At 28.7% G+C, this 27,460-nt stretch overlaps 7 protein-coding genes across 8 annotated transcripts; 3 read left to right on the top strand and 4 right to left on the bottom strand.

Annotated features, from left to right (window-relative positions):
- Positions 1 to 113: 113 nt before the first annotated feature.
- Positions 114 to 1,545, bottom strand: LOC123295794 (pleckstrin homology domain-containing family A member 8). The gene is made up of 5 exons (XM_044877252.1): positions 1,287 to 1,545; positions 1,171 to 1,226; positions 718 to 836; positions 490 to 640; positions 114 to 400 (listed from the first exon to the last, which is right to left on the bottom strand). The coding sequence occupies exons 1-5, from the start codon at positions 1,426 to 1,428 to the stop codon at positions 221 to 223; spliced, it is 648 nt and encodes a 215-aa protein (XP_044733187.1). The 5' UTR covers positions 1,429 to 1,545; the 3' UTR covers positions 114 to 220.
- A 393-nt stretch (positions 1,546 to 1,938) lies between these two features.
- Positions 1,939 to 2,643, top strand: LOC123296402 (glutamyl-tRNA(Gln) amidotransferase subunit C, mitochondrial). Its single transcript, XM_044877867.1, has one exon. It carries the CDS (start codon positions 1,966 to 1,968, stop codon positions 2,371 to 2,373), a length of 408 nt encoding a protein of 135 aa, XP_044733802.1. The 5' UTR covers positions 1,939 to 1,965; the 3' UTR covers positions 2,374 to 2,643.
- A 1,044-nt stretch (positions 2,644 to 3,687) lies between these two features.
- LOC123295503 (protein SDA1 homolog) lies at positions 3,688 to 9,863 on the bottom strand. The gene is made up of 8 exons (XM_044876876.1): positions 9,778 to 9,863; positions 9,477 to 9,709; positions 6,078 to 6,359; positions 5,377 to 5,709; positions 4,936 to 5,309; positions 4,575 to 4,857; positions 4,243 to 4,354; positions 3,688 to 4,185 (listed from the first exon to the last, which is right to left on the bottom strand). Exons 2-8 carry the CDS (start codon positions 9,666 to 9,668, stop codon positions 3,698 to 3,700), a joined length of 2,064 nt encoding a protein of 687 aa, XP_044732811.1. The 5' UTR covers positions 9,669 to 9,709; positions 9,778 to 9,863; the 3' UTR covers positions 3,688 to 3,697.
- Positions 7,709 to 9,235, bottom strand: LOC123295504 (origin recognition complex subunit 5). The gene is made up of 2 exons (XM_044876877.1): positions 8,384 to 9,235; positions 7,709 to 8,323 (listed from the first exon to the last, which is right to left on the bottom strand). Exons 1-2 carry the CDS (start codon positions 9,189 to 9,191, stop codon positions 7,836 to 7,838), a joined length of 1,296 nt encoding a protein of 431 aa, XP_044732812.1. The 5' UTR covers positions 9,192 to 9,235; the 3' UTR covers positions 7,709 to 7,835.
- A 571-nt stretch (positions 9,864 to 10,434) lies between the features above and the next one.
- On the top strand, positions 10,435 to 11,452 carry LOC123295620 (39S ribosomal protein L16, mitochondrial). The gene is made up of 4 exons (XM_044877031.1): positions 10,435 to 10,550; positions 10,613 to 10,681; positions 10,744 to 10,901; positions 10,963 to 11,452. The coding sequence occupies exons 1-4, from the start codon at positions 10,517 to 10,519 to the stop codon at positions 11,419 to 11,421; spliced, it is 720 nt and encodes a 239-aa protein (XP_044732966.1). The 5' UTR covers positions 10,435 to 10,516; the 3' UTR covers positions 11,422 to 11,452.
- Positions 11,453 to 13,428: 1,976 nt separating this feature from the next.
- LOC123295515 (ribonucleoside-diphosphate reductase large subunit) lies at positions 13,429 to 16,682 on the bottom strand. Of its 2 annotated transcripts, XM_044876895.1 has the most exons (4): positions 16,507 to 16,682; positions 16,179 to 16,445; positions 13,813 to 15,794; positions 13,429 to 13,779 (listed from the first exon to the last, which is right to left on the bottom strand). In XM_044876895.1, exons 1-4 carry the CDS (start codon positions 16,553 to 16,555, stop codon positions 13,669 to 13,671), a joined length of 2,409 nt encoding a protein of 802 aa, XP_044732830.1. In that variant the 5' UTR covers positions 16,556 to 16,682; the 3' UTR covers positions 13,429 to 13,668. The 2 variants fall into 2 exon arrangements, with proteins under 2 accessions (XP_044732830.1, XP_044732829.1); XM_044876894.1 differs by having other exon boundaries at positions 13,430 to 15,794; positions 16,507 to 16,681.
- A 1,595-nt stretch (positions 16,683 to 18,277) lies between these two features.
- LOC123296111 (GPI inositol-deacylase) lies at positions 18,278 to 26,112 on the top strand. The gene is made up of 13 exons (XM_044877573.1): positions 18,278 to 18,372; positions 18,432 to 18,579; positions 18,644 to 18,870; positions 19,836 to 20,102; positions 20,163 to 20,336; positions 20,769 to 21,031; positions 21,092 to 21,242; positions 21,402 to 21,664; positions 21,866 to 21,982; positions 23,040 to 23,539; positions 24,620 to 25,253; positions 25,314 to 25,415; positions 25,755 to 26,112. The coding sequence occupies exons 1-13, from the start codon at positions 18,340 to 18,342 to the stop codon at positions 26,014 to 26,016; spliced, it is 3,141 nt and encodes a 1,046-aa protein (XP_044733508.1). The 5' UTR covers positions 18,278 to 18,339; the 3' UTR covers positions 26,017 to 26,112.
- Positions 26,113 to 27,460: the final 1,348 nt, after the last annotated feature.

Below are 27,460 nucleotides of genomic sequence, written 5' to 3'. Positions count from 1 at the left end.
ATATTTTTAATAATTATAAATTTATTTATTTTTTTTTTATATTTAAAAGTTATTTATATAAAATAATTATATGTATAAAAGTTATTTAAATATAATTTTTTAACGAAGACAACATGGTAACTTATTATTTAGCATTTAGAATTGAAATTTGTGATACAGAACAAATAATATGTTCATTCAGATCTTTTTATAATAAAAACTATTCGATTGTTTGTAAATTTTATACTGCAGCTTGATTTTCAAGTCCATTTACGTCATAAAAATTAACAAGCTCTTGTAAACATTTATTTAATTTATCATTAAATGCAGTCATATCTTCTAGTAAGATAGATTCTTCTATATTTTGATGGTTTATTACATTAAATATTTGAGTTCGTGCCGGACACATTCTGGATAACAGCTAAAAAAGAAATAAACTCATTTTGATAATTGATTGAATCTTTTATATAGAAATTTTAGTATAATAGGATACAAAAGATAAATACTAACATTAAATAACCGTTGAGCCATCCAACCATGATAACGTTGTAACGTATCTGCATATGCCACTTTTAAAAGTTTTGATAAATTTTCAGATTTTTCCTCTTTTTGAGAATCTTCGATAAGGCACTCAATAAATTTATGAAAAAATTGTAAAGCTCTAAAAACATTTATAAGAAAAAATTATAAACAAGTTGAATTGGATATTTTTTTAAATATTTATAACAAAAAGATTACCTTCTTAGCCACATTAAAGCATCTGTAGCCACATCTTTACCTTGGTCTCGTTCATGTAAAATCATTGTTTGGAGACATGTATGATTAATTGGGTCTTCTTGATATTTACGATTCAACTTCTAAACAAAATACGATACAGAAGTTTTTAAAACGAATTATTAACAAATCCAATAAATTATTTTCTATTAATTTGTGATTGTAAGAATGTTCCCAAATTTGAAAATATAAAGTATTCTTTAGGCTTAAAAAGTCTCAATTTTAATTTGAAATTCGTTTTATTTACTATTTCTCAATTACGATTACTTAAGATTAAAACATGAAATACGTGTTGAGATAAAAGAGGGAGAGAGATCTTTATGGAATCTTAAAGTAAGACTCAATTATTCAATCTGGATGTTTATCAAATAAGAAATAACGATTTTATAAATTACAAAATTTAATTAAATACGTTACCTCAATATTTCCATTCATATCATATTTAACAGGTTTAAAAACTTTTCCAAACTTCTCTAAGAACAATTAATAAATTTAATTTCATTTAAAGTTTCAAGCATATTGCTAAATCTTACCGATAAGATCAACAACTCCTCTGGCTGCCTCCAAAAAAGTAAGTGTATCAATCGATTCTAAATTTGTATGTGGAAATGGCACACGAATTATTGAATTTAAAGTTTCCGAGTTTGTCTCGGTAGCATCTTCACAGCTCGTCATCTTGATGTAATATGAAGCATTAATATTGTTTTCATCTAAAAGTTGAGGTTATCAGACATTTGGTTATGTTTTTGACAACTCATTAAATTAGGAACTACGTGGTGGAGGTGGTGTCAATTATTTAAAAGTAAAGTAGATAATAAAATAAAATTTATCTGAGTTAAATAGGATGACAAGAAAAACATTAAAAATTTTTATCTTATCTATTTTAATCAGAAAAAGTCCTAAAAATAACAATTCGTTCCCATGAATCCAAAAGAAAAACTTTTATGGATTTTAAATTTTTAATTTAAAATCCATTTTTTCAAAACCACGTATGGTAACGGTAAATATACTCAGGGTTGCCAGATTGAGCGTTTTTCCACAAATTGGGCGATTTTAGAATTGTGAGATTGTGCTACTCTCTGTGAATACTTCTGGCAACCCTAAGTCCCTAAGTATACTTGGTTATGAAATCCTTGTTCAAAAGACAATTTCTATACATTTGACAACCCTGTTATGTCATTTATGAAAAGCTGAAGAAAACGTGTAGAAAATATGAATAATATGAATAAAATAATATTACGCAATTCATTAAGTTTTCTTCGAATTAAAAGAAATAAATATTGTTCGAAGCCACAAGTACAAATCAACAATAGTAAACAGTCAAGTAATGTATTTGATGAAAATGAAATTGAAAAATTAAGAAAAATGTCTTTATTAAAATTTTCTAATAATGATGAATGTATTAAAGTTAGTGAACAAATAATCAAAGAATGTGAAGGATATGATAAAATTAATACTGATGGTATAGAACCTATGGAAATGGTTTTAGAAGATATAGCCATTAATTTACGAGAGGATGTTGTAAATGATGGTTCCATTCGGGATCAAGTATTAGGCAATGCTGTTAAATTGGAAGAGGAATACTTTGTTGCACCACCAGGAAATACGCCAGTTGAATAAAATTAGGTTGTAATTAGTAATGGATTAATATGATTTGAGTGTTGCTGTGATTAGTTACCGTGTGTGTGATGAATTGGTAGGGAAAGCGACCTCTTACTTAAATGAACAATGATTTTCTGGGGCTAAAAATGGATGCTATCGATTGGATAATGCTTAAGTACGATTACATAATTATACGAATCCCTTTTTAGTCATAAACAATTACTTACAAAGGGTTGAACAATAAAAGCTCATGGTACGAAATATACTCGATCGATAAATCAAAATTAATCTTTATGAAAATTAAATCAAAATACGAAAAAATTATTTCGCATTAAAGATAGTTTATTTGCCTTTTTTAGGATAAAATGAATTTACGTAATGTAAAAAGAAAATTGTAAATTATTTTTGTATACTATCTTAAAAGGCCATTACAAACATTTAATTTGTTGTTATTCTACCATTTTTGCTGTAGTCTCAAAATAAAATGTTTGTAATAAGGTTTTTAAGCTTTTTTGGCTCCGTACAATATTTTAAAAATGTTTTGTACTACCTGTATGCACAATAATTAGTATACATACATACATAGTCAAATAATGTGTTATTTTTAACTCTAATGTACAATGCGGAGATATTCTCGTAATAAAGTCTAGATATCTCTCTTCAACTACCTTTGCTCTAACTATAGTCGTTAAACAATAAAATTGATTAACTTTGAGTAATTATATCTTAATAATGAAAAAATCAATAATTTCGGTTTTTTTAACTCTGAACAAATACATCTGTGTTTGGTTAGTTTTTTTTCTAGTAATAATAAAAAACTTGTTAAAACGGAACCTGTCCTATGCTCTCCACGTTATTATCCGAACTTTAATTAAATTTATCTCGAGTTGAAGACTGTCAATCGGCTTCAAATTTTTATGATAATTGTATTATAGCTTGAATAAGTATAAAAAAATTTATAACTTTCCGACGCTTTGAATAGCGAGGCAACAGCCTTAGTTAGAAAACTCTTTGACAGTAACTATTGATGCAGCTTAAAATTTTTTTATTTTAAAGAGAAACTGCATTTTTTTAGCCCAATTAAATTAGTTTAGGAAAATTTTGACAAAATTGTAATATCAACGCGTTTTATGCGTTATTGTTAAATTTAAAATATTGAATAAAATTTATTCAACAAAATCATATGTATTATTTTTCCCGTAGGTATTATTTCTTACTTTAAATATTATTATTAACTTGAGTAGATGGTTAGCACAGAAAAAAAAGCACGACTGTATTTGAAATAAACTAACACATAGGAAAATTTTTGAGAAATATTTTATTTTCATAATTAAATACATTTTTATTTCATTTTCTTTAAATGTAACAAATGATTACGAAGTGCAATCTGTTTATCTTTAAAACTTCGCTTAACTTTTCCTCTAGCTTTATGCCGTATCATTTGGAAATTCTTCTTTTTCTGTTTTTCACGATTTGTTTTTGAACAAAATTCATTAACGCGACCGTCTTTATATCCAAATTTATCACGACCTTCTTGACCTTTTCGAACAGATTCAATACGGGTTTGTTTATCATGTTTCCGTTTTTTATAGATATTTTCTATATCTGCTAATTTTACTAAAGGTGAATTATTTTCTGCTTCTAATTTTCTTTTTTCACCTTTTTTGACAATTTGTACTTGTTTTTTTATGTTAGCTATTTCGATGCGTTTGAAATCTTCGTCCGTTAATAAACGATCCAAAACAATTTCTTTTGCCTTAGCACTTTTATCAGGTGTTTCAGCTTCTTTTGTTTCTTCTGTTTCCATATCGCCAGTTTTATTTTCATCTTCTAAAATAGAAAACGTTATTTAAGGAAATTATTTATTTTGAAAGTTTTTTTACATACCTTCATTTTCTGATCCACTAGCAGCTTCGTCACCCTCATCTGAAGAATGAGAAACATCTTCCCATCCATCAGAATCACTGTCATCGTCACTATTCATTTCTTCTTCGTTATCCTAAAAATTACAAGTGTTTTTAAATGACCTGCGTATACCCCATTTAACCCTTAAATGAAAAGGTTTACAGACAATTTATCTCTAAATAAAAATTTCTTTGCTTGCTTAAACAGGTTTAAATGACAATTTTTTTTAAAAAGTTTTTAGCGCGCACTTCGTAAAAGTATTAAAAAAATTTGTATGGAACAATCTAGTTATTTGATGGTAAAAAATTAATTACCGTTTTTTTCTCTTCTAAAAGAACTTCAGCACCTGGAATAGTATCTTTTGGAATTACTTCACCGAACTGTTTTAATTTAAGATCAATAGTAGCTTCTGTAGGGCGACCACGATCTTTTTTGTGCAACATTTCAGGAGCAATATTTCGATAAATTCCAATTAACGATCGAGCAGCCATCATTACTGATTTATCTCGATAAGTTTTATATTGTGTTAAATCGCCCAATAAATCTACAGTCATTACTAAAGGACACCTAGCACAAATTTCTCGAACTGCATTCAAACTGAAAAATAATACATAATTTGCGTAAACTTGACGTGACTATTATTATGACTCTAACATGTAACTGTTATGTACCCACCCAATTGCAATAACATCAGAAGAATTTCTTTCAGTAACGAAATTATTAACAAGCGTTCGTAATAATGGTTCCAAACAGTCAGGAGGAACTAATTCATGGCTAGCTTGAGCAGCGAATTGTAACAATCGCGTGACTTCACGTTGATGGGGTTGTAAATATCGCTGTACGTAAGGATAGAAATTTAATAAAATCAGGTCATGAAGTCCAATTAATCTTGAAATTACATCCAGATGCATTAATTTAACTTCAAATCGTTCATTTGTCGATTCTAATTGTTTGAATAATTTCTCAGCAAAATCTTGTGGATCGTGTATTAATTGTAATGCTGAGAAATTGAAAGATGGAGCTTGTGATTTTTTCTTTTGTGCTTTTGTCTAAAAAGTAAAATTATTTAATTAAATCAAATTTTCAACAAATTTTGTTGTTTTTTAAATTACTTACAACTAATTTTTTAACTTTCTCAAGTTGTTTACTCCGCTTTCGAGTTTTTTTGTTAACTTTATTTGCCATCATTACTTCTTTTGCATTTGGTTCATCATCTGAAGAATCACTATCGTCTGAATCTTTTTCATTTGAATCACTACTGAGGAAAAATTTTAATGCTGCAACCATTACCTTCGTAACTTTTGAGAAACACGCTGTAGAAATAACATTTACAGTTTTTGTATCGTTCCAAATATTTTTCTTATACAGTTCAATCATAATATCGAGGGACATTTTTGCAGCTTTTGAATTATTATCTCGCAGCATGCTATACATGAAATTTTGCAGGGTCTGCAAAAAATAAGATTTTTATCAAACCCAGTCAACAAACAAACATTAATATATACTTATTATTATTATTATATGACTATGCTAGGAATGTTTGCACTGTTCGTAAAAATAAAGACTTTCATTTTAACATGAAAACTACTGGTTTATTTTACGTGCAGGAAATTTATTTGCCCCTTGAAAATGTGCACTCAAATGAGTATTGACCCTATTTGTCATTGCACCGAAAATCGTGCAAAAAGAAAGAACTTGTCCCATGTCCGTTAATCCTTAAAACTATTTTCCATTATCCACTTGAGCGGTAGAAGTACTTATTTTGTTCGTGCTTTCTTAACTCTATTAACAAATTCCCACAATTTTCGATTACCAACCTTATTTAGCTTAACATTTTTATGTTTAGCATTAACATTTTTTATATCGGTGATGATATGCGTTTCCAAAAATGTTCGTAGATTTTTATCCTGGCAGCGTAACAATTGAAAGAACAGGGACAGTAAATCAGTCGGTGCTAAGAGGTTTTTATTACGCAGCAAAATTAAACCTCTGCATAATGCCATACGTATTGCAGGATCTAATACTGTATTATGGGCTTGTAATAAATCCATTAACAGTTGTGGAAATGTTTTCAAATCCTCAGGATAGCAATGCGCCACCTTAAAAAACAAAATAAAAATAATAATTTTCTCAAAATTTATTATCAATTAGATTTGATTTTATTCTGTCGCTATAATTTCTATTTAAACGAAAAACAATAAAACTGGATTTAAAAAGTTTAAAATTTGTTTATTGGTTTAAAAAATACATTTTAAAAAGAGTACTGGAGTATAAAAATACATCAAACTTAAAACTAATATTTTAAAATAATAAACGCTTAACAAATAGTTTAATATTACGGGGGTGTGAATTGTCTGGGATAATGGTCTTTGGAAAGTACAGTGTATAAGGATTCTGCATCTTGGTTGACAGAGAAGATACAATGCATCGAACTAAATTAAACTGCTCATTTTAAATTTTAAGTATTGAGAATTATCAATGAGTTTGATTAATATTACTATAGTTCTATATATATATAGAATATATAGTACCATATATAAATAATACACGGTGACAAAAGAGGCAAAGTTTAAATTATAACCAAGAAAAATATATTTTTAGGATAGTGTTTCTAAATTTGAAATCAATTTCGAATTAAATCTAAAACTATACGATATGTTATTTCGCATTAATTTAGCAAATTTAACTTAAAATTTCTAAATTGTATTTCGAAAAATTACTAACCTACACCTACTACACCTACGTTTTAATAAAAATTACAACTAATAACTAAATTAAACAGGGATGCAATTGCATTCAAGAATCAATATTTATTGTACTATTCTCTCTAGCTTAACATAATTAGAAGCTTTTTCAACATAGAATTTCGAGCGATATCTCGGAAACTGTACGTTAAATTGTTGAACGATTGTGTTTTTAGGTACTAATTAAAGATTTTTATTCAAAATGAAATCAAAATTTTTATGATTGCTATGGTTTTGCCTATACTCAATTTTTTGTGATTAGGTCGATAAATTTGTAAATTGTAAAATATGCGAGAAACCCTCCTTCGTATGGAATTATAGCTGATATCCCAGAAACTATGCATTCTTTAATTAAATGAACCCGATTTTCGCATTTTTTGATTCAAAATTACCTTATGTACTGATTTTTATCGATTTAAAAAAAAAAAATATCTTAAAAGATTTTTTTAAATCCCTTTATAAAAATTGAAAAATTTTTTGTTTTTTAATTTAATATAACTCGATATATTGGTTAATTTTACCAAAAAAAAAATTCGCAAAACGAGTTTATTTGAAAGTTACCCTAGTATTTTCTATGGTATGACTCGAAATCCTATATGAAGAAGCCCTCTAGTTTTGACAGATATTCGGCGACATCTCTAATGAGGTTTTTTTTAGAATATTCTTAATCATATATAACAGATACAATAAATATTTTGAATTTCTTAGTGAACATTTTTTGATACTGATTTTCATTATAATAAAAATCCCTGATAATTCCCAATTTTACCGATTTGTGGCCACTCTATTAAAGTTATGATTAACACAAAATTACATAAATAAAAAATGAGATTATTTCATATCGAACAAATATTTTCGAATATTAAATCCCACCATTTTCGAAATAGTTTCGATGAACTCATACGCAACTAAACATCGATACTTATGATTAGTTAAATCAATATCATTACCAACTAAATTTAACAATTTTAGCTCAACTAAACTTGATAGCTGTACTAACAAATTACTAGTTAAAGGCACTTGTTCATCAATAATTGCATAAAAAATAGCTAACAAACGATCCAGAGTAAACATTTTTGGACCTAACATTAAATTTGTTTTTTCTGCAATATTTTGTTTTGAATCGATTCGTTTTTTATTATTTCGTTTCTTACCATGATATTTCATAAACAATCGTTTATCCTCTTTAATTGGATTATAACTAGCTAAATACGCAGCAATTAATAAATATTTCGCATAAAATGGTAATTCTAAGGTAATAGCAATATTTCTATTTAATTCATCATCATTTTTCGATTCTTTTAAACTAAAATCGCTCTCTGTATTAAATCGTAAATATAAAATATTCAAACTGGATTTTAAATATGGAGAAATATTACGCCATAAACTAGAAACATCATTTTCATCGAGTTTTTTATTTATTACTGGCTCACAATAATGTTTAAGATTTAAATGAACGACATACTTAATTTCAGAAATATCACGACATGCTCGATAGAAAACAGATAGTACAATATTTATATAATTTTTATAAAAATTAATGTTTACATCGAACGGTTGATTGAATTCATTTTCGATGTATCGTTTTTCATGTTCGAAATTAAGGGTTAAAATCGTTAATAATTCATCTTTCGTATAATGAGGAAAATATACTTTAATTGGAGATTTTAACGAAGTTGGAAAAAAGTGTTCGAAAATAATATCAGATAACATTATAATACAGATATTTAATTTTGTTATTTCCTGTAGACGTAAAAATACAGATAGAAGTAATTCGTTCGAACGCAATCTTTCGACTTTATCTAAAACTATGATGAATGGTGTTAAATCGCCATCATCTTCGTTAGCTTTGATTAATTCTGTAGTAAAATCATAAACATTGTCACATTTTACAAAAGGTTTGTATGCATTTGATGCAAGTGAATGATTTGTGAATTTATTCAGAATTGATTCGAAAATTAGCTTATTACTAAAACATTCGATTAAGTTAACTATAACATGATTTGTATTGTTTTCTGAGAGAAAACGTTTAATGATTGTTGTTTTTCCAGTGCTTGTGTTTCCGTATATGAAAATACATTCAGGTAATATTTCGTCGACATTTCCTATAAGATGGTTTAAAGTTAGTAATTGTTTTTCTCGACATGGAAATAATTTATTTAATCTTTCTAATATGTCATTGTCCATTTTAGTTGATTTAAAAGACTTCTTGAAATTTTAAATTTTTTCTGTTTTAAATTCCCTAAAATAAAATTAAAATTGAATCAATTAACCGTTCTAAATAAAACTTATGAACATTATAAATCACTTTTGAGTTAAATTGGAGCTTATGACAATTAGAAAATACTATCTGTTTTCGATCGTAATATCGTTCAAACACTTTAATATACCTCAAAAACTATATAACTCTACGTTTAGAAAGAGTACTGATAGAATTCTTAGATATTAAATTTTACTTTTAGAAAAACTTACCTGGGCAATGAACATAATCAAATCATCGAATTGTTTATTATTTTCCGCGGGTGTTAAACGGAATAATTCAACAACACTGAGGAAATGTGTGTATTGTTGTAAAAATTCTTCTTTGTAAGATTCTGGATCTCGTTTTATTAAATTTTGTAATTGAGGTAAATTATCTGGCAATTGGTTATTATGCCGTACCATTATAAGACGTTGGAATTAAAAATAATCAGAAGATAATTTATCTAAAATTATAAGATTTAAATTAAGTTACTGTTTAAAAAATATTAAGTTCGTAATTTATTTTGCTTACATTTTATTTAATCAAAATCATTTCAAACACATGTGAATTATTTTAAGGTTAGTTTACAAAGAAAGACAAATTGTGAAACATCGGTGGCATTCATGATAAGTCAAACCGATTATAATTAGGATGCGTTCTATTTTGAAGTTTCACGAAAGGTCCTTATTCCTGTCTAGAAATATCCATAACAAACTCGACGAAGTATTCGGCTTATTTGTTGATTTTAGAATCAGTAATAAGCTTAAACTTAATTTATCGTGATTATAGTTCTTTGCTGCAAATAACTCAAAATATTCATGCGTTCATGACCTAATATCTTAAAATATATGGATAAGACATTTATTAATGAAATAGGAAAGACAATTTTTTTGAATTGTTAAAAGAGTAATCTTAAAAAATATTTTTTTTTCAATTTTCGATGAACACTTCTCTTTAGGATTAACTTCTTTTTCGTGGCCCGCTCGAACAAAATTTTAAATACAAATTGTAATACTTATCAAAATAAAAATGCAGCGTAACAATGTACTGATATCCACCCTAAACAATGCAGCACACTAGAAACGTCCTCTTAAATCCAGGTACCTTATCTAATAAAATAATTGAACGTAAACTGAGTTTACTGAGCTAGAGTGTAGAATATCTATACTCTGTGAATTGAATAAACCATTGGACGCCCCCCAAGTCGAATGTCACAATTTTTGAAAAGTTTCTTAACCTCTAAACTTATAACATAACTTATATCATAAAGATGTTAAAAAATATAATAAATAAACAAATTTTAAGTAAGATATTTTTTAATCTTGTAATTTATGATAAATTTATGAATAATTATTTATATTTTCAGGATCTGCTACTCCAATACGAATGGCAACAGCTACTTTAAAGTATTTTCCACCTCCACCAAATTATGACCGTAAGGAATATGATGGCAGAATCGACCGTACTTAAGTATTCATTTGTGTTTAAAATTTTTAGATATTGTTTTGCCCGAACGGCCCAAACTAAAATTTATGGACAAAGTTCCTCAGTATCCCCCAAATATACGGCCGCCAAAAATGCAAAAGCGATTACGATATATGAGAGGTCCCGAAGAAATTCATAACACACTACAGCATAAGCAATACGGAATAATTGTAATGAGAATATCTTATATGCAAACCAAACACAAAAATTTAATGTTCTAAATATTTTTAGGCATTGTGTGGAGGTCGTTTAAAATGGGGACACTTTGAAATGGTACGATTAACATTAGGTCGACATATCGATACAAATCGAATGTTTTTAACTTGGAGAGTTGATGCACCTTGGCAGCCAATTACCAAACAAGGGCAAGGACAACGAATGGGCGGTGGTAAAGGTGCAATTGATCATTATGTAACACCTGTTAAAGCTGGACGAGTTATTGTTGAATTAGGTGGTAAATGTGAATTTGCTGAAGTTAAAGGGTTCCTAAAAGAAGTAGCTGATAAATTACCGTTTAAAGCCGAAGCTGTTTCTCAGGAATTAATGGAAACCAGAAAAGCACACGAAGAACAATTAGAAAAAGAAAATCTTAATAGGTATACAATGAAGTATGTTATTCGAAATAATATGGGTGGTTGCCACAATTGGTTATCACCTGTTGATCATAAATGGTTCGGAAAATATACATAATATTTATGTAGATAAAACTATTATTTTTGAATTGTATTTTTTGTTTTTAAACGATATTAAACATAATTTTGTTACCAAATTTTTATACTTTTAATCGTTTTACCTCCAATGTTTCTTCCTCTATGCATTACAATTTCAGCCATTTAAGGTTTCAGGTTTTCAGTATAATTGATGTAGTCGATTTAGCAAGTTCAAAAAACATCTATCAAGATTCACCAATAAAAAAAAAATATTTTGACATGATTAAATTAGAAAATTGTTCAATAGTTCTACAATTTTCTTATAAACATATCTTGGAAGCAGATTCCAGTGTTTATAATACAAAATATTTAATAATTGAAAATCTAAAATTTAGAAATGGGTAAATCGGACAAACATGAGGGCTCTAAACCATGTTTTTATAAATATCATGCTTTCCAGAATGTGCGAACCTATACAATATTTCATTTTACTTTAGTAACTTAAAAATAAATTAAGGATTTAGCCGAGTCGTATTGAAGTCAAAATTATCGATTTCCGTCAGAAAATTAAAGAAGTCAGTTTATTGACTATTTTATACCATGCATATATGTAATATGCATGTATACTAAGTTTAGTCCCAAGTTTGTAACGCCTTAAAAATATTGATGCTATGAACAAAATTTTGGTATAGGTGTTTATAACCTAATTAGTCCATTTTCGGTTGTCCGTCCGTCTTTCTGCCAACACGATAACTCAAAAATGAAAAAAGATATCAAGCTGAAATTTTTACAGCGTACTCAGGACGTAATAACTGAGGTAAAGTTCGTTAAATGAGCAACATAGGTCAATTGGGTCTTGACCTATGGGTCCGTAGGACCCATCTTGTAAACCGTTAGAGGCAGAACAAAAGTTTAAATGTAAAAAATCTTCCTTATCAAAAAATAACCAACTTTTATTTGAAACATTTTTTCGTAAATATCACTGTTTACCCGTGAGACTTTGTATTACGTATGTGTGATTACCCATACATACATGTTACGTATGTGTGACATGTATGTATATGTAATGTGATAGAGTAATCAATTCTGTCTATGCATGGTATTTCTAATAATTAACTCAGTCAATTGTTTGTTTTCACTTGTTATATTTAAAAAATGCGCTAAATACGATGATAACAAAAAAAAGGCCAATATCTTCGGTTTTGCTTATCGCATTGAGGTCAGCTTACGCTTAAAATTTTCCTTATTTTTATACCATGTATATATGAAATATATCAAGGTATACTAAGTTTAGTCATAAGTTTGTAATGCTTAAAAATATTGATGTTACCGAACAAAATTTTGTTATAGGTGCCCTGGTGGAAAAAATATTTGAAGAAAGAATAAGAAATTCTGAAAAAGTCTTAGGAACTTTGAATTTCTCAACGTTTTCGGACTAGTCTAATTCAGAGTTATTCAGAATTCTTAATACTTTTTTAAAGTTTCTAAGACTTTTTCAGAGTTTCCTAAGACTTATTAAGACTTATTCTTTTTTCAAATATTTTTTCCACCAGGGCGTCCATACTGACCAAAAACTGATGTTTTAAATTTTAGAAATTGAAAACGAGTAAAATTAATTTTAATAATGTAAAAATTATTTTATTAAATTATAAATAATTACAACAAAATTGATCTCATACGAATGATCGAGACATTATTTTTGGTATTAGATATGCCAATTCAAAATAGATAGTTGTGAATATATCATTAGAACTAGGTACATAATATTAAAGCTATCATAAAATATATTGTAAAAACGACATAGAATATATTCTTACAAAAATATCAAAACTTATTGTTAAAAGGCGCAAATTGGTACGTATTATATTTCCATGAATTAGGGTAAACCTATTTCAAATTTAAAAAATATTTGAAATAAATCTATGTTTAAAATCTTGAAAAATTATGGTATTTACTAAAAATTAAAATTAAAACTATGGTTTCAAAATTTCCATTTTAAATAATTATATAGTAACCAAAAAAGTACTTAAAAATTCTAGATTTATATTTTTAAATGTTAACGTAGTTATTTGTTTAGTCACAAGCGTGTATAAAAGCTACTAAAGTATGATAAAATTAACTAAAAAACCGATTTATTCCTAGCAGCAATTTCTGAACAATTTAGTAATTTAATTGGTTATGGTAATTTTAATAGAAATTTTCCCACCATATTAAATTAAAATCCTGTTAACTAAAAAATAAAACAAAACAAATAAATTCATGGAAAGAACAAAAGTTAGTGGGCTATTCATGAACCACACATTAAACATTCATCTTTATTTTCTAATGAGCATACCAATGTCGCCATGTTATCATCAGTCGATTTACTACTTGTTCCATTCGTTTGAGCAGTTTTTGCCTCACCATTAACGGCATTTGTGGCTTTATTTACCTTATTCTTATCGACTGTAAATTGAATTGCACTCGCAGCTGGTTTCGTTCGTAAATAATACATTCCAGTTTTTAATCCTAATTTCCATCCATAAAAGTGTATGGTACTAAGTAAACCATAATTTGGTTTACTGACATGAATATTTAACGATTGACTTTGATCAATAAATGCTCCACGATCTGCTGCCATATTTAACATAACTTTATTCGAGATTTCCCATACAGTTTTATAAATATTTTTTATTTCTTGTGGAATACTGTCAATATTTTGTACTGAGCCTTGGTGAGCTATGATTAAATTTTTCATATCGTCATCCCATAGACCACATTCAGTTAAATCTCGGATTAAATGATGATTAACAACTTGAAATTCGCCGGATAATACACGACGATTGTAAATATTTGATGTGAATGCTTCGAATGATTCGTTGTTTCCTAAAATCTGAGCAGTGGAAGCTGTAGGCATGGGAGCCATTAACAATGAATTTCTAACTCCATGTTTTGCAATTTTGGCTTTCAATTCATTCCAATCCCAGAGATCTGATGGTTTTTTGCCCCACATATCATATTGTAAAATACCTTTGCTTACGGGACTTCCTTCATATGTTGAATAACGCCCCTCCTTTTCAGCTAATTCACAACTAGCTTCTAAAGCCCCATAATAAATTGTCTCGAATATTTGTTGATTCAATTTTGCGGCTTCAGGACTGTCATATGGATAACGCATTAAAATAAATGCATCTGCTAAACCTTGGACTCCAATACCAATTGGTCTGTGTCTCATATTTGAATTTCTTGTTTCTGGGACTGGGTAAAAATTAACATCGATTATTTTGTTCAAATTTTTTGTAACAATTTTACTGACATATTTCAATTTCTTAAAATCGTAAGTTTTCTCTGGGGTAACAAACATATTTAATGCGATTGATGCTAAATTACAAACAGCGATTTCATCTTTTGAAGTGTATTCAACGATTTCGGTACATAAATTACTGCATTTAATAGTTCCAAGATTTTGCTGATTACTTTTTTTGTTGCAAGCATCTTTGTACAACATATAAGGGGTGCCAGTTTCAACTTGAGCCTCGATAATAGCATACCATACTTGTTGAGCAGGAACGCGTTTTTTATAACGACCCTCAGCTTCGTATTGTGTGTATAATTTTTCAAATTCCTCTCCCCAACAATCTGATAGTCCAGGACAATCATGAGGACACATTAGAGACCATTCTTCTTGTGCTTCAACACGTTTCATAAATAAATCAGGAATCCATAACCCATAGAATAAATCGCGTGCGCGTACATCTTCACTTCCTGTATTTTTTCTAAGATCTAAAAATTCGAAAATATCCGCATGCCATGGTTCAAGGTAAATAGCAAATGCTCCAGGACGTTTATTTCCTCCTTGATCTACATAACGTGCTGTATTATTGAACACGCGAAGCATAGGAACTAAACCATTTGAAATTCCATTTGTACCGGCAATGTAAGTGCCTTTAGCACGAATGTTATGTACATTAAGACCAATACCTCCTGCAGATTTCGAAATTAATGCACATTGTCTCAGTGTATCGTAAATTCCTTCAATACTATCTTCCAACATTGTTAATAGGAAACAAGATGATAATTGTGGTCTAGGTGTCGCAGCTGCAAATAATGTTGGTGATGCATGTGTGAAATATCTCTCCGAAAGTAAATTATACGTTTCGATTGCTGAATCTATATCTTCGCCATGTATACCAATTGCAACGCGCATTAACATATGTTGGGGACGTTCTACGATTTTACCCTTTACTTTTAATAAATATGAGCGCTCTAACGTTTTGAAACCAAAATAATTGTAAGAAAAATCACGATCGTAAATAATGGATGAATTAAGACGATCGGCATTTTTCTGAATGATTTCGTAATGATAATCAGAAATCATTGGGCATGGTTTCCCATTGTAATCATTTTTCATGGTGTATAAATCAGTTACAACGTCTGGAATATAAAAACATTGCTGTATAATTTTTCACTCATCGAATATATATGCTAAGAAGCCCCCAGAATTGTTTAAATTGATTTAAAGACTCAACTAATGAATTTTCGGGGAATTCAACATTTATAGAATAATTGTAAATAATGCCCCCCTGTTTCTGGTACGGATATTTTAATGTCATTCATAAAATTATATTTGTTTCGAGAAAAATGTCTCATAATGTCACACAGCCAGTTTAGGAATCGTGTAAATTAAGACTAGTTAGGTTATTTTGTGAATTTTCTTATAAAATTAAAAAATTTATCTGTTGTACTATCATACTAGGAGAAATGATCAAAAACATATAATTTTTCCCCTCCTTCGGGAATTAACTACAATCATCTTACCACTAAACACTTTCTTTGTTTCCTTATGCAAATTTGAAATAGCAATACGGGCTGCAAGTACGGCATAATCATGATGGAGAGTAGTCATCGTAGCCGCCGTTTCAGCAGCTAAAGTATCCAATTCCACTGTAGTTACACCACAATAAATTCCATTAATAACTTTTAAAGTTATGGCAACGGGATCAACATAATCCATATTTAATCCATAGCATAACTTTTGCAAACGGGAGGTAATCTTATCGAAATGAATTTCTTCTTTCCGCCCATCTGTTCATTATAACAAAGCATTAATACTTTTAGAATGTCTTAAAAGAAAAACTTAATTTACCTCTTTTGTAAACAAACATCTTTGTTACTTTTAACGGTTTCGGTACCATTTTTAAAACTAAATTAATATAAACTTTTTCTTAATTAAAAACAGAAATTTTTTGAAAATATGAATAAAATAACATTAAGCAAATAAATGCTTCGGTGTGATATCACGTAATTTTGGCGCCCAATTGTATAAATATCCGTTTTGGTTGTAGTTCATTCGCTTCAAATAAAAGTAGGGGTATTATTCAGTATTTTTGGATGTTATAATATAAGAAACTATCTATGGTTGTTATTGCACAGAATATTATATAGATACACGTTTTTCAACATTTATCCGTCATTATATTTACAGCAGGCTACTCTACAATAAAAATTCGTTTCTCCTGTAGAAGTAAGTTTTGACTTTTGGTTAGTAAGGTAGTATGACGTTACCATAGTAAGATATAGCATTTTTTTGAGAAATAGGCTTAAGTCGTATGGAATAATTTTTCCGGTCGATACCTCAAAAACTTGTAAATCAAACAGATTTGCGTGTATATATGAAAAATTTGGGGTAATTAGAACATAAAAGTCCAAGTCATTTGACTTTTTGATAAATTTCTGTCCCAATCGCTAAAATGATTTTGATTTTTGTATTTCCTGGGACAAAGTTACTGTATATGCTTATTATACCATGCATATATGTAATATGCAAGGTATACTAAGTTTAGTCCCAAGTTTGAAACGCTTAAAAATATTGATGCTACGAAGAAAATTTTGGTATAGGTGTTCATAAAATCACCTAATTAGTCCATTTCCGGTTGTCCGTCCGTGGGCACGATAGCTAAAAAACGAAAAATGATATCAAGCTGAAATTTTTACAGCATACTCAGGACGTAAAAAGTGAGATCGAGTTTGTAAATGAGCAACATTGGTCAATTGGGTCTTGACCTATGGGTCCGTAGAATCCATCTTGTAAACCGTTAGAGATAGAACAAAAGTTTTAACGTAAAAAATGTTCCTTATCAAAAAATAAACAACTTTTGTTTGAAACATTTTTTCGTAAACATCCCTGTTTACCAGTGAGGGCTCAAATTAGGCGTAAATTGTATATTATGTATTATATAAATTGTATATATTTGTGCAATGTGATAGAGTAATCAACACTATTTATGTATGGTATTTCAACGATTAACTCAGTCAATTGTTTGTTTTCACTTGTTACTTTATAAGTTTTATCAAATTTTGGAACTAACTCAATTTTGTTATGATTTTCTTATTTACCCAAAAAATACAAAAATTATAATAATAATAATAATAATAAATTTATTTATGGTCAATTCAATGTCACACAAATATATCCACTATAGATTTGTTAATTATTGATATTTTTATTTGAATTATTTTGTGACATCAGAATTAATAGTTCTTCTTTTCGATCATAATTTAAAAGATAAATAGGTCAGTAGTAAAATTTAGAAACACGATTCAGTGGCTTAATATTCATGGTTTTATTACCATTTTCACTCACCAGTCACCAGATGTCATTAAGATCTAAACGGCTCTAAAAAATTATTAAGACATGACGTAAAATGATGTTTTTAACAGAATTTGACTACAATTTCTTACATTATTTTTAACAGCCAAAATACTATTCGAACTTATTACATAACAAAATTTAAATGTTTATTGTCAAAATATTAAAAATGAAATAAAAATAAAAAATAATGCAAAATCTGTCAAAATGAAAATTTCATCGGTGTTTATTAATTTATTGTTTATTAGTATATCCGTAATTAGCTGTTTTTTGTTTGTAATTGGCCTTTTTGATATATTAATAAATAATGAAAACGGTCGACAATGTTTAATGACGTATATGTATGAATGGCCAGATTATACTGTAAGTTAAAAAACTTTTAAACTAACATAAGTTTAATTACAATTGAATTATTATTGCAGAGAATTTACCTTAAAGAAAATGAAAAGTTTCCGCAATACGGTCTATACGCTTACAGTGAAGGTAAATACAAATATAAATATCACGAATTAAAATTTAAAGGAGTACCGGTATTGTTTATACCTGGAAATGGAGGATCATATCAACAAGGTTTGTTCTTTTAAAGTTGTTAAAAAATAAAATTATTTTTATTTAATCTCCTTTTAAATTTTAGTACGATCTTTGGCGTCAATTGCGTTGCGCAAAGCTATAGCCAGCTATAAATTCCATTTTAATTTCTTTACCGTTGACTTGAATGAAGAATTATCTGGATTGTATGGAGGTGTACTAAATGCACAAGCAGAATTTGTAAATCATTCCATTTACCGAATATTACAATTATATTCAACGAGACCACCAAAAGAACAACCCAAAACCGTGATATTAGTTGGACATTCTATGGTATTCATTTAATAAGTCATTTAGAAGCACTGAAATTAATGTCGAATAAAAAAAATCAATATTATAAATTATTATTAATACATATTATAAAACCCCTGGCGATTATTTAAATAAGATAAGACATTCATCAGAAAAAACTTTTGAGTTGAGAAAGATTTTTAAAGATATTGAATGATCAAAATGGTAATATTTTTAATGAAATCCTCACTGCATGTAAAAGGATCCCGCACGATTTGATCGGAAAATTGCTTTCTAGAAACTTTTTCAAACCGCCCCCCAAATCAAAATGATCCCTTCGAATCGTTCTGATCAAAAGCTCTCACAGCCAAACAAATTTTTAACGAGTAATTTTCGAGATACGGACAATCATATCTACATATATTTTATAGTTATAATATATGACTGCCGTCTTAATTATGATACAACGTACAACACACCAACTAACAAGGCAATACAACAATACAACTATACAGAAACACGTACATACACATACCGCATACGGTAGTCATATACTATAACTATAATATATGCGTAGCTTTGATCGCCCGTGGCTCGAAAACTACTCGTTAAAAATTTTGTGACCGTGAGAGCTATTGATCAGAACGATCTAGAGAACATTTTAGAGCAGTTTGAGAAAGTTTCTCAGAAAGCCATTTTCCTATCTGATCATGCAGAGTCCTTTGACATACAATTCTTAAATCATTAGTTCCAGCCTTCTTTAAGAAAATCATAAAATTCATAGCAATAGCTCATGTAATCACCGAATCATACCTCATTAAAGAGGATAATATTAAGTTTTTTTCGATTTTTCCAGTAAATATTAATTTTACTGAAATATTTGATCAAATAGATAAATTAGTCAATTATAAATAATGATTAATTTCAGTTGCAATCAACAGTTTCGAGTTCTAAAATATCTATTGATAATAAAAATTAAGTGTTAAATTAACATTTGGATATTTTAGGGTGGAATAGTTTCTTTAAAAGTGATGACAAACATGAAAGATGCTCAAAATGTTGATTTAATAATAACAATGTCAGCGCCACATTTACGTCCACCCATCAATTTAGATCCAAGCACTGAAAAGTTTTATAAAGATATTAAAAAAGTATGGGAACCACGCGCCGATTATTTATTGAATAAAACCGTTATTACAGTTGGTTCTGGCTTTAACGATCGATTAATTAATACCCATTTAACTCAATTCGAGTCCTCGTCTATTCATGCAATTGTAAGTTCTTAAAAATATTTTTTTAATGTTGTAGTAATAATTGAAAGTTTTTGATTTCAGACCACAGGTATTCCAAAAGCCTGGGTAGATACTGCACATGTAGTAATTGTATGGTGTAAGCAAGTTATAATGGCTATTCTCAGATCTCTATTTGATCTAATTGATCCAGACACTCGACAATTAATTGCTGATGACAGCATTAGAAAAGAAGTATTTCATCATTATTTAGTTCATGTGAGTAAAACTAACATCTGTACTCTGTCATCTGTCGAGTTACTATATGTAGGTAACTTTTTCTTTGCAACTATGTAAGCTTCCCATTTTCTTGTGCCACTGTTAAATCGTCAGATTATTGAAATGTATACTTTTTACCATGTAACTGACCCACCATATCTTAATCTGACGTGCTCGAGTTAATTCACTATCGATTTTTTTTTTACCAATCTGATGGTCTACCTCTCATATGTTAATCTGACGCGCTCAAATTACTCCCCAAATCCCCTCTTGAGCCCCTCTACTATAGGTGTATTTTTTTGAATTCTTACTTAATATTCACATTTGTTGAAAACTTGTTTCGTAAATTAAATAGATTTAAGTATGCCAGAGTGTTTAGACAAGTAAATATGCTAGTTATTATCTTGTAAACATTTTATATGATTATTTTAGAATAGCGGTATTAATTTGAAATACAAGGGGGTGTATGCTAATGTAATGCCAAGTTCGAAAATAGGAGATTGGATTGAAATAAATGGCGAACAAACATCGTTTGACTCAACCAATGTATCATTAAGACATGTACGATGGATTATGATACCAGTATCACGAGATTATTTAAATAAGAACATTATTATTCAAGCACGAAATTTAGCTGAAACTAATTGGATTTTTTATTGTAGTGCTATTTCAGTAACATTTTCAAAACAGATTTGGTAAGTTGAAATGGATTAATTATAATTTTGGAATAAAATAATTTTAATAATTATTTTCAGTGAAAAAATGTATCATTTATCTCAACATTCGGAAATTGTACCATCAGTTCTTGAAAAACGTCGAGAAATAAATGTTGACTTCAAGCACATTTTTAATAAATTCCCCGAGGTTACACATTTAATTGTAAAAATTCCAGCTGATTCGAAAGATGTATGTATATTTGAAAAATTAAATTTGTTTTCTATAAATTTTAATCTTTAAAGTTTACTAAAAGCAGAGAAGAGAAAAATTTTCCGCTCATCTTCTCGCTCAAAATGAATGTGATTTATGTTTTTTATTGAAATGAATGTGTTATGTTCTATTTTTTAGGTAAAAATAGACGTTGATATTTTTGATCCAGTATCAAGAAATTTGGATGTTTTTGTTCCTGGATGGTATTCAATTTATAATAACCTTATTTTCAAAAGTGTACCTCAAGGGGGTATCAAATATAAAATAAATTTACATAACTTTGATCACGTTTACAATGCGGCATCGTTAGTAGTGAAATCTGAATGTAATACAAGTAATTATCAAATTGTAGCTACATTTAAAGCTCCATGGTCTAAACAAAGCACTTCAGGATTTTTTAAGTAAGTTTTTATTTATTATAGAGCCGGTTCTGGAAGTAGTTAAAAAAATTCGAAAAATAAGATCTGTTGACTGATTCTTAGGTTCATGATACCAACTTAGATAAGCTGATGTACCACATTTTATCAAATTCTTTCCAGAACTGGATCTATTAATAATTTTTTTAGCAAATTGGGAACTAGATTATCTGTTTTTACGTTTAGTGTTCAAAATAAGAAACCTATTCCACTCAGTGTTTTTTCATCTAAACCACCAGAATTTAAGTATGAATATGCATATTTGGAAATAAATTTGGATTCGTCTTGTATTTCCGAAATACGGTGAGTTTGTTGTTTTCTTTTTTTAATTGTCAAATGTTAATAATCTACACTTTTCGTAATTCGTACACAAAATACGGTAAAATATCCCATCCTGCCCGCCTATTCCATTTTTTAAATGTCTTGTTTTGTAAAGAAAAAAAATGACATTTTAAGACCAGGAGTGGATGCCTTAATCTTTAAGATATAGTTCTATTTCCAAACAAACTTGAGTCTGATAAGCATTTAAGCTCTATGTGATTCAAATAGAGACTACGAATTGATTACCTCGAAATTCATATCAACCTAAAGAGGTTTTTAGTACTAATGTTGATTTATGGGGACTTATATTATCTTCAGCAAGCCTTTTTAATCTCAATTTCTGCACATTGCAGTTGAAAAATTATTCCGAAATTAGAAAAAAATTGTGTAACTCGCTGTAATGTGATTAACTCGTAGACTTAAATCCCATAGAGCAGATATGGGACGAGCCTAGAATATGAGTTAATCGGAAGATTCGGTATCACGCCTGTCAATGATTTAAATTCTATTTTTATGATCAATTCGATCCCCATTTATATATAACAATTATAAAGAGTATCTGAAACACATCTATGTTAAACAAGCTTTAATGTAGATAAGATTTTCGATTTCTTTTTAAATTTGTTTCTCGGAATATCATTGGGGCGAATTCAACAGTTAATATAATCATACAAGGATCCTTTTCCAGTATTCGTTGGGTGTACATCAAGTTCACCGTTTGTTAGACTAGTAGTTAACGAAACGATGCTTACGCTTGGGGTTTTTATATTTGGCATTCCACAAAGCGAATACATGCATTTTTATATTTTATGTAAATGTTAACTTCCAATTGTTTTATTTTATTTAATCACTTAAAAAATATGCATATCATAATGGAATAGCAAAATATATTTTTCGCCCGCCATCGATGGCGACACTTTATGTATTCAACGAATAGGTACCTAACTTGTGTATAAACTATGATGCAAAATAATTTAACCACTAAATCAGATCGACTACAAAAAACAACGGGATGATAACAAATAATTGTTATTTTCAGGATAAAAAGTAACATAATTGAATCGTTAGGTCAAATAACACGTCACTATTCAATAATGTTAATAGCAAATATCGGTGCTGTGCTAATATTAATTTTACGTTATCAATTGCTTCAAGACAATTGCACATCAATAATTAATACAACAATAATTCAAGCAACAAAACCATTTTACTTTTTAATAACTGTACAATTAATCACAGAATTATTAAATTCAAATCTGTTTGCACATTTTATACAAACTGATGTAACGATATTGACAAAAGAAAATATGAATTTTACTTTGTTACCAATCGTATTATATTTGGGTGGTATTGGTTGTGTCTTTATGTTATCATTCGGTTTATGGATTGGAATTATGCTTGGCGGTTCGACTGTACAAAAATTGACATTAAAAGTATTATGTAAACGAATGTTTGGGTTTGTTCGATTATCCGAATGGATGTTAGATTGTATGCAAAATTTTACTTTTGGAATTATATGTGCTTTAATTTGTTTAGCTAGTACAACTGCTGGGTGCTTAGCACTTATTTTAGCTACAATATTTTATTTTTTGAAGGTAATTTTTATTTTTTATTTTTGAATTTGTATAGTTATCTGTGTTCAATGTTTTCATTATGTGTTTTATGTCGGTTTAAGGTGTGTTTTAAAAGTTTTCTAATTTATTGTTTCTTTTTTTTTGTACCATTTTCATAAATAAGTATTTTCTTCCACCACCCCTGTACATAGGTGGACATCACTCGGAAGACATTTTACCGTCTAATGTACTTGGTTTTTATAATTTTCATGTTTTATTTATTTAGAAACTGGTTTTAAATTGGAATTGGTGTTAATTAAATTATTTTGGTATTTTTTTTTTTCAAAGGGTACTATCTACCCAGAAAAAATTAGTCACGACTTTGTTATAAAAAGCGTCTTTTTTATATTCATAAAGATAATTTTTTGAACTTGATGCAAATCATCATCGTTTCACGATTCATCAAAATCGTTTCACGATTATTTGATTTAAAAAATATAATTTTAGCCTTCGAATCTGTCTTTCTGAATCGAATATTCAAAATAAAACATTGAGCAGACTAATTTTGAGAGCCTGTTTAAGTCAAAGTTTTGATTGTATTACCTCTATAAGTCGATGTTTTGCTTGTATAATTACAGTCATATCCTTACTTGAAGATCTATTCTTTCTCGCTCATTAAAGTTAACATACCGAGAAATTCTTAAACAGTTTCTTTATTTTATTTTTTGAAGCGTTATAATTCGAAGTTTATTAATATTTGGTCAAATTTGATAACTCCAATTTTTTATCTTCTTCCCTGAGATTCGAGCTAGCGAAAGGCGATTGTGTATACTAATAAAACGTGGCCAGCCAGGCATCCCTTATTAAAATAATTCGATTAATCGAGGAAGTGATTCTCGAACTATAAGCACGTTAATGGCCAAAGAAACGTTGAATTATAATAAGTAGTGTTTGGTTATTTTTAACAGTAGGCAATACTTTTTAGTAATTGTTAAACCGAGTTTAAACGAATTAACAATACCAAAATTTATTTTTTAGTTAGTTAAAATGTATGAAGAGTATTTAGAAAGTTTAATAAAAACATCTGTGATATCGATGATTAAAAAATTTAAAAACAAATTATTTTCTAAAAATCAGTCGGTAAATGATGCAAATAAAACCGACCCTAGTAAAAATTCGACAGAAATGAAAGCAATCAATAATTCTAAAACATGCAAAAAAATAGAAAATTATGAAAATAAAAATATTGCAGCTTTATCACAAGTGGAAGATTTTACACTTGTTTCGAAACCTGCTAACGGTTATGGAATTGGTACTGAAATTACAGACCAAACGAATATTTTAAAAGATGACAGCAAAACGGACATAGAAATTTTGGAATTAAAAGACGACGATAATGAAACTGAGAGTGTAAATAATGTAATTATTACTAGCGACAATTCTTTAATTCAAGAAGAAGTTGAAAATACTGCAGCTATTTGTAAACAAGATAATTCAATAGAAGTTGATGAAGAAGAATCCATTAAAAATATTCAAGAACAAAGTCAAGAACTTGAGAGAGTAAATAAAGATTGTGATAGAAATGAGAGTATATTTACTCCGTTACATGGCTTATACTTTCATTTGATAGTATTTATGATTTTTTGTGAGATATCAGCAATAAGTATACCATCTGTACTTACTTGGGCGAGGAATTTCAAGTAATTTTTATTGATTTACTTATTGTTGAGTGTCCATATTTATGTTTCATTTTGTTGTAGACACAGTAAAGTGCTGGTTGATGATCCATCATATATTCCAACAATTATTGTATTTATCAGTGCATTTTATCTCTGGGATATTGATATTCCGAAAACTAATTTGTAAGTACAATTGTTTTAAAATGTCCATTTTCTGAAAATTATGGTTGAAATTTATTATAAATATGTAAATAGTTACTTTACAAAGGCAGGCAAACTTGCAGATTAAATTGAAACGGGTCCTTAGCGCATTATTAGTATTATTTTGGATTTATTCATAAAATACGATCGTGAAATCCTACGTATAAAATTGTGATTTATTTTTTATTATCCTGGATGCTTTTCTTAAAATCCCAATGGTTACGGACTAATTTCACTAACCCTTCTAGTTATTCTTTATCCTACTTCAGCTCAGATGCTCAAATGACGCCCAAATAATTTTTTTTTTCTTTATAATTTTAGAAAATACAAGAACTTTTTTGGAAATATTTTATACATGATAGCTGTATTTACTGTTATCTATTCTACGTTAACCGTATATCGTTTATCATATTTCCTATCGATTACTTTACTGTTAGTGGCATTATATCAACGTTTTGCACCTATTGACGAGGAAATCGGTGATTTTATTATTGTTGATAATTCTGATGAAAATAATGAACTTATGGAAAAAATTAAGACTGAAGAGAACGAACAAAGTATGATGAAAAGCAAATTGGATTAAAAGCATTGAACAAAGATATATCGATCAAATAATTTTTGAAGATATCCAAATATAATACAATTTTAGAAAATCAACGCCCAACAAATAATACTCATTGAAATTACAAAATTTGTATCACAATATTCGAAATGAAAATTGTTTTATTTTGAGTATTTTAGTATAAATTTTATTAATTCGAAGTTAGCAAAAATGTATTTTATTGCTGGAAATAAAATTGGAAAATGATTTAAAAAACAAAATAATCAATTTCCAATATTATTTTCAAGATAAATTGAATATTTATAGAATTTTTATGAAAACTCCTCGGATATTCATAAGTAATTTTTATTTAAAAATATTTTTGCTTGTATATAGTTTTACTACAATATTAGTTAATGTAAAATAACTTCCCTTAACACAATTTTACAATTTTCTTTTTTCATTAAGCGTTTTCAATTTTAATTAAGTGCATTTATTAGTTGCAATTTGTTAGTTTTATCGTTAATCACCTCATACGTCTAATCTATATCTATTCTATAATTTCAAGTGTGCAAAATGTTTTCAGTCATATAGTACAATAAATAAGCCGGAAAATGTGAAAAAGTGGTGTAACAGCTCCGATTTTAAAAATTTTTTATGTACGTGTTCCTTAGATCACTAGGAACATTCAGCCGCACTAACCTTGGCATTTAAAAAAAATCGGAGAAAATTCGGGTAGTTTTCCCATCCCCAAAACTTTCCAAATAGTTCAAACAAATCAATATTTCACTTCAAAAATCGCCTCCCGAGAGTTTTTGAGGTCGTTGAACATGAATTCAAGGTTAAAAATCAACTGAATACGGTTGCAACCCGATTAAAACTACCTTGGAAGTGACAGAGACAAAAATTTATTTAATTCAAAATTTTGCCTCAAAAATTATCTCTCTGCGATTTTTGAAGTCGTTGATAATGGATTTGAGGGCAAGAAGCAACTCAATGTAGCTCCAAGCCACCCTTAGAAGTGACAGAGAAAAAATTAAACATTTTTCCTCGAATATCGTCCTTTGAAAGGTTTTTGGGATCGCTGATCACGAATCCAAGGTCAAAAAGTAACTACCCCTAGAAATGTCAATAAAAAAATTTTCTAATATCACCTCAGAAATTGTCTTTGAGGTTTTCGGAGTCGCTGATCATGAGTATGAAGTTAAAAAGCAACTGAATGTCACACCATCCCTATTAAAACCACCCCTAGAAGTGACAGAGAACAAATTTAAAATTTCTCCTCGAATGTCGTCTTTCGAGGAATATCATATTTGGGAGCGCTGATTACGAATCCAAGATCAAAAAGTAGCTGAAGATGGTTGCAACCCAAAAAATTACCCCTAGAAGTAACAATGATAAACATTTAAAAAAATTTAATTTTTGGTCACTTCAAGGGGTGGCTGGAAACTACATTCAGTTGCTTTTTGTACTCATATATGATGAT

The sequence above is a fragment of the Chrysoperla carnea genome, chromosome 3, assembly GCF_905475395.1.
Source record: "Chrysoperla carnea chromosome 3, inChrCarn1.1, whole genome shotgun sequence".
Classification (NCBI taxonomy): domain Eukaryota; kingdom Metazoa; phylum Arthropoda; class Insecta; order Neuroptera; family Chrysopidae; genus Chrysoperla; species Chrysoperla carnea.
This window is presented reverse-complemented; position numbering and strand designations above follow the sequence as displayed.